The sequence below is a fragment of the Muscardinus avellanarius genome (assembly GCF_963383645.1).
Source record: "Muscardinus avellanarius genome assembly, chromosome: 1".
NCBI lineage: Eukaryota > Metazoa > Chordata > Mammalia > Rodentia > Gliridae > Muscardinus > Muscardinus avellanarius.
The window spans coordinates 219361211-219378704 of record NC_137786.1 but is presented as its reverse complement, the minus strand read 5'-3'; the positions used below and the strand labels follow the sequence as shown (position 1 = coordinate 219378704).

The 17494-nt window shown below is 48.8% G+C and overlaps 1 protein-coding gene across 2 annotated transcripts in view; it reads right to left on the bottom strand.

Annotated features, from left to right (window-relative positions):
- The window catches only part of CREB3L1 (cAMP responsive element binding protein 3 like 1), a gene marked incomplete at its 3' end in the record, with an annotated part of 52989 nt that overhangs the window by 15067 nt on the left and 20428 nt on the right, over nucleotides 1-17494 (bottom strand). Inside the window, exons 2-3 of one of the 2 annotated variants that reach the window (XM_080703635.1) lie at nucleotides 6462-6690; nucleotides 145-326 (exon numbers count right to left, since the gene is read on the bottom strand). In XM_080703635.1, the coding sequence (XP_080559761.1) occupies nucleotides 145-326; nucleotides 6462-6690 (411 nt within the window). The remainder of the gene's footprint in view (nucleotides 1-144; nucleotides 327-6461; nucleotides 6691-17494) is intronic. The other variant, XM_080703636.1, reaches the window with a different exon arrangement.

The following is a 17494-nucleotide window of genomic DNA, read 5'->3' as shown; positions in this document are numbered from 1 at the left end:
AGAGGCTAGAGCGGGAGGCCGGAGCCGGTCCTCCAGCCCTCTGCCTGAAGTTCACACTGCCGGTTCACAGGTCCCTGAGGTGGGGCGCCTACACCCACAGACATCCCCCCAGCGCTCCCCTCCCACCAGTCGTCCCCAGCTCACCTGGTGGGGGATGGGCAGCCTGGACAGGGGGCTGAGGCCCAGCAGTGGAGCGGTGGCCATGGCGGCGGCGGCCATGGCGGAGGAGGCGGCCAGGGGGTCCACGGGCAGCTCGGGGCTCTGTTCTTGCTTCACCATGATGGAGCACAGCTTGTGTCCCAGCGCCCACGCTCCGTGCTCCACGTCTGGGAGGGGGCAGGACACAGGCTCAGGGGGCGCCCAGCACAGAGCGCTCCACCCCTCCCGCCTGCGGGGAGCTGTAGGGGACTGGACTGCGGAGGGTTACTAGGCTGCACCGCAAGGTGGCAGGGCAGGTGGGGCCATGTGGGGTGAAACGCAGGATGGGCTGGAGCCAGGAGCGGAGGTCGCCTTCTGCACTCAACAGCTATAGACTGGGCTTGGGCCCGTGGCCTGGACGTCTCCTGACTGGCGGTGTGACCTCAGGCAAGTTGCTTACCCTCTCTGAGCCTCAGCTTCCTAGTCTTTACAATGAGGAAGGGAATAGGAAATACTTAATAGGGAGAGGATCCCGTCATATAGAGCACATAAAACAACACAGTGCCTCACAAGAAGTAAACGATCAATAAACCGTAGTGTTAATATAATTATTAACAGTCTTCAGTGAACATTTGCTGAGCACTGTGCCAGGTACTAGGGATCTAGCAAGAGTCACGAGTGGTTTAGAACAGTCGGAATATATAGGAATGTGGACGATGGTGTGAGAGGCCAACGGGTCGCATGGCCTTGGAGGCTGAGCCTGGAGCTGTGACTGACAGGGAGCCACTCAAGGCTTTTCTTTTTTTTTTTTTTTGGTACTGGGGACTTAACCCTGGCCCATTCTTCCTCTGAGTTATATCCCCAGCCCTATTTTTCATTCTTTATTTTGAAACAGAGTCTCACTAAGTTGCAGAGGGCCTCACTAAGTAGCTGAGGCTGGTCTCGAACCTGCGATCCTTCTCAGCCTGCGATCCTGTCTCAGCCTCCCAAGGACTGGGTGGGATTACAAGCGTGCACTACCATGCCTGGCTTTACTCACAGGTTTTGTTTGTTTGGTTTTTAGTGGTACTGGGGTTCCTGGAAGCCCTTCTACCTCCGGGCTATACTCCCAGACCTATTTTATATTTTTGAAACAGGGTCTCTTACGCCAGTGCGGCTGGCTTCGAACCTGCGCGATCCTCTTGTCTCCGCCTCCCAAGCGCAGGGATTACAAGCGTGCGCCACCACGCCCGGCGTTACTCACGGGTTTTGAACATGCTTGAAATCACTTTTTTTTTCTTTTTTTCTAGTACTGGGGTGAACTCAGGGGCATTCTAACTCTTGAGTAACACTTATAGGTTTTTTTTATTATAAAGTAGGATCTCACTCAATTGCTGAGGGCCTCACTAAACTACTGAGGTTGGTCTCAAACTTGTGATCCTCCTGTCTCAGCCTCCCAAATACTGGAATTAGAGGTATGTACCAACATTTCCAACTTGAATTAATAATATTTGTGTGTGGGGGACTAGGGACTGAACCCAGGGCATTCTACCAACAAGCTACATTCCCAACCCTATTTTTTCTTTTCTTTTCTTTTCTTTTCTTTTCTTTTCTTTTTTCTTTCTTTCTCTCTTTCTTTCTCTCTTCCTCTTTCTTTCTTTCTTTCTTTCTTTCTTTCTTTCTCTTTCTTTCTTTTTTTTTTTGTGGTACTGGGAATGGAACCCAGAAGCATTGTACCTCCTAGCTACACCCCCTGCCCTATTTTTTACTCTGTATTTTGAATCAGGGTCTCACTAAGTTGCGGAGGGTCTCACTATGTAGCTGAGGCTGTTTGCGAACCATGATCCTCCTATCTCAGCCTTGCAAGTACTGGGATTACAAGAGTGCACCATCATACCTGGCTCATAAATTTTATTTATTTATTTATTTATTTATTTTTGTGGCACTGGGGATTGAACCCAGAGGCATTCTACCTCTAAGCTAAACCCCTGGCCCTATTTTATTTTTATTTTGAAACAAGTTCTCCCTAGGTTGATGAGAGTCTATTTGCTGAGGCTGTTCTTGAACCTGTGATCCTCCAGTCTCAGTCTCCTCAAGTACTAGGAGTGTGTGTGTGTGTGTGTGTGTGTGTGTGTGTGTGTGTGTTTTACTGGGAACTGAACCCAAAGACATTCTACCTCTGAACTTCCATCCCTCTTTTATTTTAAAACAGGTTCTCCTTAAATTGCTGAGGCCTTGAATTTATAATCCTTCTGTCTCAGTCTTCCCAAGTAATGGGATTACAGGCATGCACCACCACGCCTGGCTTGAATTCATAGTTTTTCTTTTCTTTTCTTTTTTTTTTTTTTTTGGTGTTTTTTATTTCCTCTGGGCTACACTCCCAGACCTATTTTTACATTTTTTTTTTTTTTTTTGGAAACAGGGTCTCCTAAGCCAGCGCGCGCGGTTGGCTTTGAACCTGTGCAATCCTCCTGTCTCTGCCTCCCAAGCGCAGGGATTACAAGCATGCGCCACCACGCCCGGCCTGAATTCATAGTTTTTCAAAAGACCACTCTGAGCTGGGTGTGGTGGAGCACACTTGTAATCCCAGCATTTGGGAGGCTGAGACAGGAGGATCACGGTTCGTGGACAGCCTCAGCTACTTAGTGAGGCCCTCTGCAACTCAGTGAGACCCTGTTTCAAAATAAAGAATAAAAAATTGGGCAGGGGGTGTGGCTCAGAGTTCGAATGCTCCTGGGTTCCATCCCCAGACACCCCCCCACACACACACAAAAGACAACTCTGCCTGTGTGCGGAGGCTGGACCAGCTGTACGGGAGACCTGTAGGAGTCTGTCGAAACAAACTATCCAGGCAAGAGCAAGGGCCACTGAACAAAGGCAGCCACTGTGGAAATGGCCAGGTGGGAACTTAACAGAAACCACTTTAGCAGGAAGAATGTCCCTGACCTGGTGACAGGTGGGTGGGAAGGAGGGGAGGGAGGCTGATGCTTGCCTGAGAGCACCGTCCACCTCCTGCCCATCTAGTGAGGTTTCTGGCCTTACCGGGGCCCCAGGGCTAACGGGCATCACCCTGATTCCTGCCGGGTATCCGTGGTCCTCTGTGCCACGCCAGCCCTGATGATGGCAGCCCCAGCGTCTGCAGCCTAGGCAGCAGCCTGAGTCCGGGACAGGAGCCATGTGCAGGGAAGGACTGGGGACTCTGAGGCGGGGGAGCGGGGTCAGCGGCTCCCTCAGAGGCCAGACCCTACCCAGCTGGGAGCCAGAATGCCCAGCTCTGGGCCACAGGCTGTTCCTGGGCTCCAGGAACATCTGCAATCTTCCCAAATTACAGGGCCAGGCTGCCGGCCTCCGGGAAGCTATCCCTGTAAAGGGCCCACAGACAAATTGCTTTATAAATAGACTTGGGGTGGCCGAGGAGCTGCTAGGTCGGCCTATCAGGGGCTGATGGAGAACCTGCCGTGGGAAGTCCGCCTTGCGCCCTCCGCCTTCGCCTGACCTCAGCATCATGGGATCTGGCAGTAAGAGCTTCAGAGCCACATGGAACCTCAGAAGCCTGCCTTTGCTCCCGGGGAAGCCCCAAGACCCTCACATGCAATCCGACCTCCTTTTTCTTCTTCTTTGTGGTACTAGGATTTAAACCCTACTTACTTACTTGTTTATTAAAATTGTATTCTACTTCTGAGCTATAACTCCAGCCCTTTATTTTTTATTATTATTATTATTATTATTATTATTATTATTATTATTATTATTATTATGGTGGTATTAGGGATTAAATCCAGGGGCATTCTACCACCAAGCTATACCCCCACCCCATTTTCAAATTTTTAAATATTAAAATTTTTATTTATGGTACTAGGGATGAAACCCAGGTATCTTCTACCTCCAGGCTACACTCCCAGACCTATTTTATATTTTGTTTGGAACCAGCATCTCACTAAGTTGCTGAGAGCCTCACTAAGTAGCTGAGGCTGGCCACAAACCTGCACAATCCTCCGGTCTCAGCCTCCCAAGTGCTGGGATTACAAGTGTGTACCACCATGCCCAGCTTAAATTTTTATTTTGAAACAGGGTCTCCATAGATTGATGAGAGTCTCACTGCTTGCTAAGGCTGTCCTGGAACCTGTGGTCCTCCTGTCTCAGCCTCCCAAGTACTAGGATTGCCGGTGTACAGCAACATGCCCAGCTTAGATATATTTATTTCTTTTTGGTACTGGAGATTGAACCCAGGAGCATTCTACCTCCAAGCTAAACCCCCAGCCCTTTTTATTTTGAAACAGGATCTCACTAAATTGTTGAGCCTGGTCTTGAACCTGGAATGAACCTGGAATCCACCTGTCTCAGCCTCCCAAGTACTGGGATTACATAGGTGTGTGCTACCATGCCTTTAAATATTTACTTATTTATTTCTGGTACTAAAGATTGAACCTGGGGTCATTCTGCCTCTAAAATGCATCCCCAGCCTTATTTTTTCTTTTGAAACAGGATTTCATTAAGTTACTGAGGGTCTGTAGCTGGCTTCGAACCTGTGTGATCCTCCTATCTCAGCTTCCCTTGTACTGGGATTACAGGCCTGCACCACCATGCCACTCCAGCTCAGGCTTCTCACAGAGGGCACAGCTCTAAGCCCCTGAGGGTCATGGGCTTCTTTTCTGCTGCCGAAGGCTCCACGCACGCAGCAGCGCTATTTTCCCCATCTGAGACAACTAAGAAACGTGCTCAAGGCCATTGGTCTCTGGAGGGAAGAGGAATAAGAAGGCTGTTCACTGGCCTGACGACTCATGGCATTAAAGGACTTTAATATGCATGAGGAAAATAGCTACTAATTATTGGTATGTGTTATGTGCTGGGTCCTGAACTGGGTACTCTGTGTGCATATTTTAAAACGTGGTCCAGAACTCTTGAAAACGTGTTGTTTTCATTTTATAATAAAGGAAACAGGCCCAGAGAGGTTAGCCAGAGAGGTTAGGGAACTTGTTCAAGGTCACCCAGCAGCTAGCAGATGTACCGGGATGTGCACCAAAGCCTCTTGGGTTCTTGATCCAGTAGCTTTTGCTGCCCCTGGAGGATGACAGATGTGGTGGTGGAAGAGGGCAGGGCTTAGAGTCAGGAGACTGGCTCTTATGTCTTGGTTCTGTGTGCTACTGTGGGCATGACTAGACAATTCCAGTCTCAGAAACTCTCTCTGTCTCTCTCTGTCTCTCTCTCTCCATAACTGGGGATCCAACCTCTGAACTATGTCCCAGTCTGCTTTCTTTCTTTCTTTCTTTCTTTCTTTCTTTCTTTCTTTCTTTCTTTCTTTTTTTTTGTGTGTGTGTGTGTGGTACTAGGGATTGAACCCAGGAACATTCTACCTTTGAGCTACACCCTAACCCTTTTTATTTTTTGTTTTGAAACAGAGTTTCACTAAGTTGCTGAGGTTGGCTTAAACCTCTCATCCTCCTGTCTCAGCTTCCCACATACTGGGATCGCAGGCAGGCCTGGCCACCATGCCCGGCTGGACTCTCACTTTTCCTCTGGGTCAAAAGGAGGCCACGGTAAGGGGGGCTCCGGCCTCACCTGTCCACTACGAGACAGACAAGAGGTAATGAAGAGGTGGGCACGTTGCAGACTGGAGAGTGCTCTAGAAGTGTTTACTGTTACTCTCACTTGTGTGTGAAGATGCTGAGCTCTAGAGTTAAGAGGTGTGTACATGACCATTCAGCCCCAAACACCAGTCAGGACCCCATGAACTTGAAGAAATAACCAAAAGGGCGATATTTCCAGGTGGGGAGCCATGTGGGGCTTTGATCTGACTACAGGAGAGGGAGGTTCAGAGAGGCCTTGGCTTCAAAGGGAGAGGGTGGGCGAAGAGCGCTTTGGAGCGCCCACCTCCAGAGTAAAACCTGGGTAGAGGGGCCTCTCGGGTAGCAGCTCAGAGGCCATCACAGTGTGAGGAGGTGGATGGTTCTAGAACCCTTGTAACTTGGTCACATTTCCCATTTAGCAATTTGCTTGAGGTCAGCAGCTCTCAAGCCCTGGAGAGCGCCCTGGAGGGCTGGGCCCGGCCCACTGGGTTTCTGAGTCAGCAGGGTGGGGTGGGAGCTGAGGATCTGCGTCCCCAGCAGGTCCCCTCACGATGCTCCTGATGTGGGAACACACTTTGAGAACTGCTTTTTGACCTAAGTCAACAACATTCTCTTTTGAGAAGTGTCTATATGGGTTTGATTTGAGGGGAACCAGAGAAGGGGAGACCTGCAACCACTGTGGAGTTGAGTGGTTCCTCCGGGAGCCTCAGGCTGCAGGGTCTCTCTTGTCCCCCAGGCCTCAGCCCTGTGCTGTCCCCTGGTCCGTCCACTTCTTACCTTGAGTGGTATCCTCCATCTTGACAGGCACGAGGGGGCTCTGGGGCGCCGAGTCCCCGCTCAGAGAGTAGCTGTGCTCTGCCTGGATGCCGGGTGCTGGGGAATCCAGTTCCATGTCCAGTAGAGGGCTCTTCTCGTCCAGCACAGGATCATCAAAAAAACTGCTGAACAGGTCGTTGGAGAAGTCCTCCATGTTCTCCACGAAGTGGTCCAGGTGCTCCGGGAAGTGCTGGGGATGGAGGGGGGAGTTAGCGCCTAAAGAAAAGTGACTCCCTCATGACCTGAAATCCCTCCCCAAGTCTTGCTCACACACCCTTCCCCCAGCTTCCCAAAATGTCCCCCTGTCTTGCCCAAGACTTGCCTAATAAGCTCCTAGCTTCTTAGACCCCTCTGCTGAAGAGAAAGTCACATTATCCTGCTTAACCCTGAAGTAACAACCCCCTTGGCAATAAACAGTTAATCAAGTTCCCACCCCCTGCAGAATGTCCCCTTAATAATTCCACCTTGGCAATAGCTAATACCACTCCCCGCCCCCGTGGAATCTCTCCTTAAACAAGCTATATAAACTTCTAGTCTGTATATAAACTTCTAGTTTATAGGTGGACATGGGCTCTAACCTTTGCTGGAGACTCCCTCCACAGGTTTATCCCAACTAAGCCTCCTTCTGCCCTGAACCTTTCATCTTGGTGCCAAAACCCCAGACAGGTAGTGAGGAATCATTGGTACCTCTTGTAACCTGAGAAGCAGTGGCAGCTGGTCCCAGGATGCTGAGGGACTCCTGGTCCTGGCTCCCGATTCCTTCCCTCCCTCCCCTTCCCCTCTCCCCCCAACTCCCGTGGCTCTGGCAGACACCAAGGCAGGTGTTGCAGCGATTCACATCCAACGCCGGCCAATTCCTCATCTCAGGTAAGTCCGTACTGTTTCCCCCCATTTTGGTTCTCTCAAGGGGTCCGGGACCCTCCATATATCAATTCGGAAGCAATCACCAAAAATCCCAGCTGTGGGTGAGAGCAACCCATAGCAATCTAGGACTGGGGCCCTTGGTCTCTTGGGTTCAAGCTCTCAGGAATCGGTACTGGGCTTCCCCTCCCAAAGGCGTCAAGCCTTCCCACAGGTCTCCAAGGGCCCAGACCCTCCCACCAACCAACTCACAAACTCTCCAAGGGCCCAGGACCCTCTCACAGCTCAACTCCCACTTCAGGGCTTAGCCCCCCACCCTCTGGAGACCACTTCACCATGGGAAACGCTCCCTCCAGGCCCCCACGGGACACCCCACTTGGTTTCCTCCTTCACAACCTAGTGTTCTTAGCATCGGCGGCTCACCCCAAATGCCTGCTGTCCTCAGTAATACCATTTGGCCTTAATACAAACTGGACAGTGACAGCCAATGGCCAGAAAATGGCACTTCCGATTTCCAAATTCAGTGTGACCTAGAAAACTTTCTGCACCGCAATGCTAAATGGTCAGAGGTCCCCTACATTCCAGCCTTTCACATCTGATCCTGTGCCCTCTCTGTCAGGAATGTTTCCCCGTCAAATCCTTCTCTTAAAGGAGTCTCCCACACTCTCTTCATCCTCCAAGCACCCCCACCTCTCCCACATCCAGAAAAAAAACTTCTACCTCCAGGCTACACTCCCAGACCTATTTTATATTTCATTTGGAAACAGGGTCTCACTAAGTTGCTGAGAGCCTCACTAAGTAGCTGAGGCTGGCTTCGAACCTGCGCGATCCTCCTGTCTCAGCCTCCCACGCGCGGGGATTACAAGCGTGCGCCACCACGCCCGGCTTTGGTTCCTTCTCTTCTGATCCCATAACCTGCCAAAAGGAATTCCAGTTCTTCACTCATTCCTATGGCCTGACCTGGCGGGATATTTCTGTCATTCTCTTCTCGACCCTGACACAGAGGAGGAGTCCATGTGGATGGCAGCTCGGGCCCTTGCAGACGCTCTCCACAAGCAGGATGTGAAGCGTAACCTAGCTTAGTGACAGGGCAATTGGTGACTTGCCTTCTGGAAGGCATGAAGAAACCTGAATTAAAGGCGGTAAGCTATGATAATGTTAAGGAGATTACTCAAGGCTCTTGTCCTGCCTCACAGGCCGTCCTCAAATACACGCTCTTCATCCCTGAACGGGACGATGGCCGTTTCTATCTCCATATGCATTTCATTTCACCACCTTCCTCTGATATCTGCAAAAATTGGAGGATGGTCCCAAGACTCCCCAGAGGGAGCCCATTAAATAGGACTTTAAGGTCTTCAACAAAAGAGAAGAGGAAAAAAATATAAAGAGCTAGCCGAGTGTGGTGGCGCACACTTGTAATCCCAGCATTTGGGAGGCTGAGACAGGAGGATCCCGGTTTATGGACAGCCTCAGCTACTTAGTGAGGTCCTCTGCAAGTCAGTGAGACCCTGTTTCAACATAAAGAATAAAAAATAGGGCTGAGGGTGTAGCTCGGAGGTAGAATGCTCCTGGGTTTCATCCCCAGTATGGCAACAATTAATTAATTAATTAATTAAAATAGGGTTTCACAAACTCAGAGGTAGAATGTTCCTGGGTTCCATCTCAGGGTCCCTCCCCCAAAAAAAACAAAACAAAACAAAACCAAAGAGCTAAAAGAAATCAGGCCAAATACCAGGGTGCTTCACCCTGGGCCTCCTGGGCCATGTTTTAGGGTGGCAAGGAAGGTCACTGGGCAGGCACCTGCCCTAACCTGCGGTCCCCTCCTCCTAAGCCAGGCCCTCTTTGCAGTAAAATGGAACATTGGAAATTGGGCTGTGCACTGAGAGATAGAGTTCCTCAATAAGACACAATCCCAAATCGAACAATTCCCAGACTACACTCAGATCTGCCAGGTTTCCTCGGCCTGACCATGGAGGAATGACAGGACCTGGGCAATTGTTTCCCGTCACCATCATCTCCCATCTGGAACCCCAGGTAACTATGACCATGTCAGGTAAGCTCACCTTTTTTTCTTTTGGATATATGGGAGGTACTTGTTCTGTTTTACCTGAATATTCCAGACCCCTGAAAGATTCCTCCATCTCTATTGTAGGAGTAGATTGCACCTCCTCCATGCACAAGGAGACCCCTGCCCCTTTTCTGTAACCTTTTGAACACCCCATTCTCTCATACATTCTTAGTCATTTTCCATTGCTCCACACCTATCCTCAGACAAGACCTGCTCTCCAAATTTCAGGCCTTCCTACACTTCACCCCACATGCCTCCCCACATTCTTTGACACAGTTTATACTGCTTTGCCATCCAGATTTACCTCTACCCTCCCTCCTTCCCAATATAAACCCCTAAGTTTGGGACACTTCTCACCCCTTCATTGCTGCCCACCATATTCCCCTTAAGATCTGCCCAAAAGACACTACTGTTTTCCCCAACCAAGTCTAATATCCTTTCAGCCCTGCTGGACTACAAGACCTCAAACCCATTATCACTCACCTTCTGCAGGCCAAAGTCCTTCCACCAACCCATTTCCCTACACCCTTCTCTCATATTTCCCCCTCCTCATCCCATCTCTCATTTCTTGACTTCAAAGATGTCTTTTTTTTACTATCCCCCTTAACCCAACCTGCCAAGATCTTTTTGCCTTCACCTGCACTGACCCTGACTCCCACCCCTCTTCCCAACTTATCTGAACAGTTCTTTCCCAAGGCTTTAGGGATAGCCCTCATTTCTTTGGAAAAGCCCTAATCTCAGGTTTAGCTTCCCTGGACCTAGCTCTTACCACCTTATTCCAATACGTAGGTGATTTGCTCCGCTACAGCCCCTCTTTAGAGCTTTCATTGCAACACACAACCCTCCACCTTAATTTCCTCACACGTAAAGGATACCGGGTATCCTCCAAAAAGGCACAAGTGTCCCAGTCAATCATCACATACCTAGGTTTGTTCATCTGTTCAACTCACAAAGTCCTCACTTCATAAGGAAAGACACTCATTAGTTCAATGTCTGAGCCTAACACAAAACAGGATGTCCTTTCCTTCTTGGGATTAAGAAGATACTTTGGACACTGGATTCCAATTTTGGACTTTTGGCAAAACCCCTACGCCTGGTTTCCAGATGGTCCCAAGAAGAACCCCCTAGACTCAACCATCCAATCTCCACTTCATTTACATAAATAAAAGAGGCTTTCCTCTCTGCACCCACTTTGGGACTCCCCAACCACCAAAATCCCTTCCTCTTCTAGATCCATGCCACCCAGGACTTCAGACTTGGGGTTTTGGGACAACCCTATCTATGGCAACTCTTTCTGCGCTGTGATGTATCTATCAAAACAATTAGACACAGTCATCGGAGATGGCCCTCTTGCCCAAAGGTACTGGGAGCCACTGCCCTCCTTGCCTTAGAGGCTCATAAGCTTACTTTTTACCGAACCATCACAATCCTCTCCTCCCACAACCTGCCCGAGCTCATGACCCATCACATTCTTCTCAAAATGTCTCTCTCCCAACTCCAACAGCTTCATGTCTTCTTCATCAACAACCCTTTAATATCCTTGCAGTGATGCAACACCCTAAACCCAGAGACACCCCTACCTCACCCCACTACCCCCAACAACCTCACCCCTCTACATTCCTCCACAGATATCATGGACTCTCTCTTCTCTCCCTTCCTCCACATTTCAGATTACCCCTTTGCAGAGATCCCAAGTTGGTACAGTGATAGCAACTTTCCCCATGGACCTCTTCCTGGGCAGGGTATGCCACTGTCACCATCACAGAGGCCATAGAATCCTTCCTACTAGCTCCAGGCACCACATCTCAGCAGGCTGAGCTAATTGCCCTCACAAGAGCTCTGACCCTAGCTAAAGACAGCCAGGTCAACATCTACATAGACTCTAAATATGTCTACCACATCTTATACTCCCATGCCTTAATCTGGCAAGAAAGAGGATACCTCACAACCACGGGCACCATCATAGTTCACAGAAAGCTTGTCCACAGACTCTTAAAGGGTGCCAAACTCCCTAAAGTAGCTGCAGTCATTCACTGTAAGGGGCACCAGAAGTTATCTGACCCTATTACAAAAGGTAATCACTTTGTGAACACCAAGGCTAAACAGGCTGCTTTGATGTTCCAGACCCTACCTTCCCAGTTACGCGTCTTTCTCAGTTATCTCCCTTCATATTCTGAACAGGAAAGAGTCTTCTGGACGCAGACCAGTGCCATTCAACAAGGAGACTGGCTCTATACCAACCACCGCCTAATATTCAACAAAATCAACTCAGACCATTCTTAGAGTCCATACATTACTAATTCCATGCAGGCTGCATCCTCCTCCTCCAATGATTTCAGGATTAAGTACACAAAACCCGCTGGGCGTGGTGGCGCACGCTTGTAATCCCCACACTTGGGAGCTGAGACAGGAGGATCGCACAGGTTCGAAGCCAGCCTCAGCTACTTAGTGAGGCTCTCAGCAACTTAGTGAGACCCTGTTTCCAAATAAAATAAGAAATAGGTCCGGGAGTGTAGCTCAGAGGTAGAAAACCTCTGGGTTCCACCCCCAGTACCACCAAAATAAATAAATAAATAAATAAATAAATAAATAAAACCCTTCTCAACTCCAGTCTCAAAAAAAGTTATCGTATCCTGCTCTACCTGCAGTCAAACATCCTCACAGGGGAGTATCTGCCCCCCACTTTTCCCCACCCTTAGAGCCGAGGACACTTGCCAGGACAAGACTGGCATATAGTCCATGGCTCCTTCCAAAAATACTGACATATCTTAACTATGGTGGACACCTTCACAGGTGAATTGGGTCCTTCCCCACCACTTCTGAAAGGGCCACAGAGAAGACTCACTCCTTGTTTGTTTGTTTGTTTGTTTGTTTTGACTCCTTCTTGACACACATTAGTCCCCATTTTGGGCTCCCAAGCTCCCTTCAATCAGACAGTGGCCCTTCCTTTACCTCCTGAGTCACCCAGGAAGTGTCAACAGGTCTACACATCAAATGAGCCTTTCGCAGTCCATATAGACCCCAATCCTCAGGCAAGGTAGAAAAGGCTAATTCCCTCCTAATATAGCAGCTAATGAAACTCTCCTTAGAAACCCAGAAATCTTGGGTTTCTCTTTTTCTTGTCACTCTCATGTGCCTACAAGCTCTTCTCAGAAAACCAAAATAAATGCCAATCTGTTTGAGTTAATACATGGATGACACTTTGTCCTCCAGGGACCCTCCCCTCACAGCCTCCCACCATGTCCAACATCTGGCCTGCTCCCCACCTCACCCGCCATTGTCTGGGATATGCAGATTCAAGCTTGCCTGGCCCAATCTCACCTTCACCACATCCTCCTCTATCTCGCAAACCAGGAGACTGGGCGTGGTTAGCAGTTCCTGCAACAGACACATCTCCTTTACGGCCCCAAAGGAAGGGACCCTGCCAGGTTATACTGACCACCCAGACTGCTGCAAAGCTAAAAGACTTCCCTCACTGGTTCACCACTCTAGGCTAAAGAAGGCTCCAGACCTGGAGGAGGCAGAAGTGACACCCTTGCTTCCAGAGCGCCAGTCATCTCCCCAATAACATGTCCTCCAGACAGGACTTACCTCCGTCAAACTCAGTCGAATCCCAGAGGAGCCACACATGCTGGCTAGTGAGCTAAACAAGGCTGCAGATGCAGAGGAGACAGAAACCACACCCTTGCTTCAGAGTGCCAGTCACCTCCCCAGTACTGTGCTCTCCCGACAGGACCCACCTCAATCAAGCGCAGTCACATTCCAGAGGAACCACACACTGGCTGATGGTAAACCCTCTCTCAAAGATAGCCAGTCGCTACCCACTGATACCCTCCCTACTGACCCGCACTCTTTCTATACACTCACTCTTAGCCTCAGGGGCAATTACTCCTCCCTACTGCCCTACCACCAAAAAAACAACTATTCTCATTTCTTTGGGATGCAAGGTGATTACATTGATTATTCCCGGGATCAGATTTTCTTCTGGTTAGAAACCCCAAATTGCTCTTCAAGATAGATAAGGAGACCCTAACACACCCCTCTTCTGGATTCTTATTATCCTCGGTAGCCTCATTATACTATGTCAGCTGATGCGAAATTGTGTTATGCTTTTCATTTGGAATTATGCTGGACACTGCTAGAGTATATATATATATATATATATATATATATATATATATATATATACACACACACACACACACACACACACACACACACACACACACATACACACACATGAACACATATTTTTTTTTGCAGTCCCGGGGATGGAACCCAGGGTCATTGTACCTCCAAGCTACACCCCCAGCCCTATTTTTTGTCTTTTTATTTTTTGAAACAGGATCTCACTAAGTTGAGGAGGGCCTCCCTAAGTAGCTGAGGCTATCCGCGAACCACGATCCTCCAGTCTCCACCTCCCTAATGCTGGGATTACAAGTGTGTGCCACCACACACCCAGCTAGGGCCTCTATTTTACTCACATTCCAAGATGATTACCTTCCTCCTCCTTTCTCTTCTGTCCCTCCTAGGCCATCCCTTACCTGTCAAGCAAGTCCTAAATCTCCAGTACCTGTCTCACACACACTTAATCTCACATACCATCTCCTAAAACTCACAGACCCCACCTTATCACGGGGTTGTTGGCTCTGCTTACCTCTTCCCCCCACCAGATACACCACGGCCGCAATATCCTTACACCTGTGGACCTCCTCCAATGATTTCTTTCATCCAAAGATATGCAGAGGCACATCCTCTCAACATTTGTGCCTAATGACCTACATGACTTTCAGATCCCAGGTGTGATCTGAACAGCCAGAACTGCTCAGCTTCTTCATTCACAGATGGAGAACATCACTACAGCTCCCAGGAAGCCCCTATCCTAGGTCTGTTCCTGGCCTGACCTTTGTTCATGCCAGATAATTCCTCCAACAATCATGCTAAAGTGCTAGAAGCCCAAACAGCCACCTTCGGAAGGGCTGTAAGACTCCCTTCATCCTCTACAATTAAAGCAACTTTTCCCACCCCAGATGCCTCCCAATTCTGTGGCAGACCCCTTAACACGCCCTTCGCTTTCCCCACGGCAGTGGTGTGCAGCTCCTGTCCAGTCTGACTGCCATCAGAGCCCTTCTCCCGGCTACCCAGCCTCCCAATTCTGGGTGGAAACATAAAGGAAATATCTGTTCTTTGAAAATACCGCAAACTTGTGGGCCCTTTCCAACCATTAACAGGTTGGAAACTAAGGTAACCCTTAGTGAGACTCTCTCCATCTGGGAAAATGCAATCATCTCAAACATCTTTTTTTTTTTTTTTTTTTATAGACACCACATTTTGCCTGCGTCACCAAGGAATTTTCTTTCTTTGTGGGACCAATAGTTACCTACGCTTCCCCACAGGAAACAGGGACCTGCACCTTAGTGTATCTTGCGCCGGAGGTTGAAGTGGCCTCTACAACCATCCTTCAGTGTTCCCCTTCCTGCCCACACCTGATCCAGAAGAGGCCTTTCTCCCTTTTCCTCAGGCCAGGGTGGCCACAGAGTTGGGCCCTGGAATAGGGATATTAGCATCTTCTCTCACTTATTATCAGAGCTGCTCTGAGGATCTAACAAGTAGCCTAGAGGAATAGCAAGGGGCCTAGTGGCAGTCCAGAACCAAACAGACTTGCTGGCAGCAGTCACCCTTCAAAATGGAGAGGGCCTAGATCTCCTCATGGCAGAAAAGGGAGGCTTATGTCTAGTTTTGGAAGAGGAATACTGTTTCTGTGTCAATCAGTCAGGAATTGTCTGGGACAAGGCAAAAAAACAAACAAAAAAAAACCCATTACTGATTGAGTCTCCAAAACCCACAGCAACTCTCAGTCATGGAGCTCTTGGCTGACAAAATGAAATTGGACCCCTTGGCTTCTCCCATTCCCACTGCCACCCTTGCTAATGCTCCTTGTAGCTCTCCTTTGTGGCCCCTGCATTTTCAACTTACTCCCTCATTTTACTGCACAAAGGTTCAACTCTGCCACCCAAGCTGCTATCCAAGAACACGTAAACACCATTCTCAGGCAATAGAGCTACCGAAGGCTGCCCAGCCCCCAACCTGGACATCCAAGGAAACAGATACTGAAGGAGAAAGAATGTAAAATGTTAGCGCCTGAAACAAAAGCGACTCCATCTTGACCAGAAATCCCCAAGACTTGCTCACACACCCTTCCCCCTGCTTCCCAAAATACCCCCCACTGTCTTGCCCAAGACTTGCCTAATTAGCCCCTAGCTTCTCAGATACCTCTGCTTATGGAAAGCCCCGGCATCCTGCCTAACTCTGACACTAGCAACCTCCCTTAGGAAGAGTTAACCATCACCAACCACCCCCCAGCCCTGTAGAATCTCCCCTCAACATCCCCTCTTGGCAACAGCTAACCACCACTCCCTCTCCCCATAGAATCTCTCCTTAAACAACCTATATGAACTTCTAGTCTATAAGTGACATGGGCTCCAACTTTTCCTGCCGAAGAAAGGGGGTTCAGCTAGGCTTGGGAAGGGGGTACAGGCTTTGCTGTGCTGTTGGTCGGCTCCCCATTCCTGTCCCCCTGAGGTAGGACAGGATAAACAAAATATGAATAGGGAGATAAAAAAGGAAGGAAACAGAAAATATAGTTTTAAAATTTATTTATTTATTTATTTATTATTTATTTATTTATTTATTTATTTATTTATTTATTTATTTTTGGTGGTACTGGGGTTTCTGGAAACCCTTCTACCTCCGGGCTACACTCCCAGACCTGCGTGATCCTCCTGTCTCCGCCTCCCAAGTGTGGGGATTACAAGCGTGCGCCACCACGCCCGGCTTAGTTTTAAAATTTAAAAACGTATACAGGCTTGGTGATGCATGCCTGTAATCCCAATACTTGGGAGGCTGAGACAGGAAGATTGCAGGTTCAAGGACAAGCCTCATCAACCTAGCAAGACCCTGTTTCAAAATAAAAATAAAATTGGGCTGGGAGTGTAACTCGCAGGTAGAATACCCTTGGGTTCAATTCCCAGTACCAAAATAAATACATAAATAAAATAAAATTTAAAAATTCTAGAAACTTCATTATCTTTACCCTATAGAATCTGGGTCTGCTCTTTGATAATGGCCTTGATAAAGGTCCTCAACAGGTCTACACTTTTTAAAAATTATTATTATTATCATTTTTTTTTGCGGGTCTGGGGATGGAACCCAGGGGCATTTGACCTCTGAGCTACACCCCCTGCCCAATTTTTTATTCTTTATTTTGAAACAGGGTCTCACTGAGTTGCGGAGGGCCTCACTAAGTAGCTGAGGCTGTCCGCGAACCGCGATCCTCCGGTCTCAGTCTCCCGAATGCTGGGATTACAAGCCCACCACGCCCGGCTTTTTTTTTTTTTTTTTTTAGTTTAATGGCCTATCTTCTCACCTGAAATTCCTGAGATGCTTGGCAAACAAAGGATTCCCCCAAATGCATATCACCCAGCACCTCAGGAAGCTGAGAATTTAAAGAAAAGGCGACAGGACCCCTATCTTTGCCATGTGCCCCAACCCACCCCTCTCAGAGTCCCCTGTAAAAAAGGGGCTGCAAAGACCCCAAGACCCTCTCTCTCTCTTAAAATGGCCGGCATTCTCCCTTGAATGTGTATCCCCACTTTCCTAAATAACCCTCTGTCTTGTCTCTTTCTGCCATGGAAGCCAAAGACTCCAAGATCTCGAGGTGAGTTTCCCTGCCCCAACCCTGACTCTCCACGGAATTATCATGGTTCCCGTGACACCCCCACCTTTATTACCACCATGGTTGCCACCAGTCTCCCGAGGACCAACATCACCAAGCACCCGCTCTATATCATTTCTGCCCATTATCTCTGTCACCCATTGTCTGTGCGCCACCTCTCACCAGCATGGTTGTCAGCAGGTTTTCAGCATGGCTTGGAGGCTCCCCTGGAGCCAGTGTGGTGGCGCATACCTGTAATCCCAGTACTTGGGAGCCTGAGACAGGAGGATTGCAGGTTCAAGGACAGTCTCCGCAACTTCGTGAGGCCTTCAGCAACTAACTTAGTGAGAC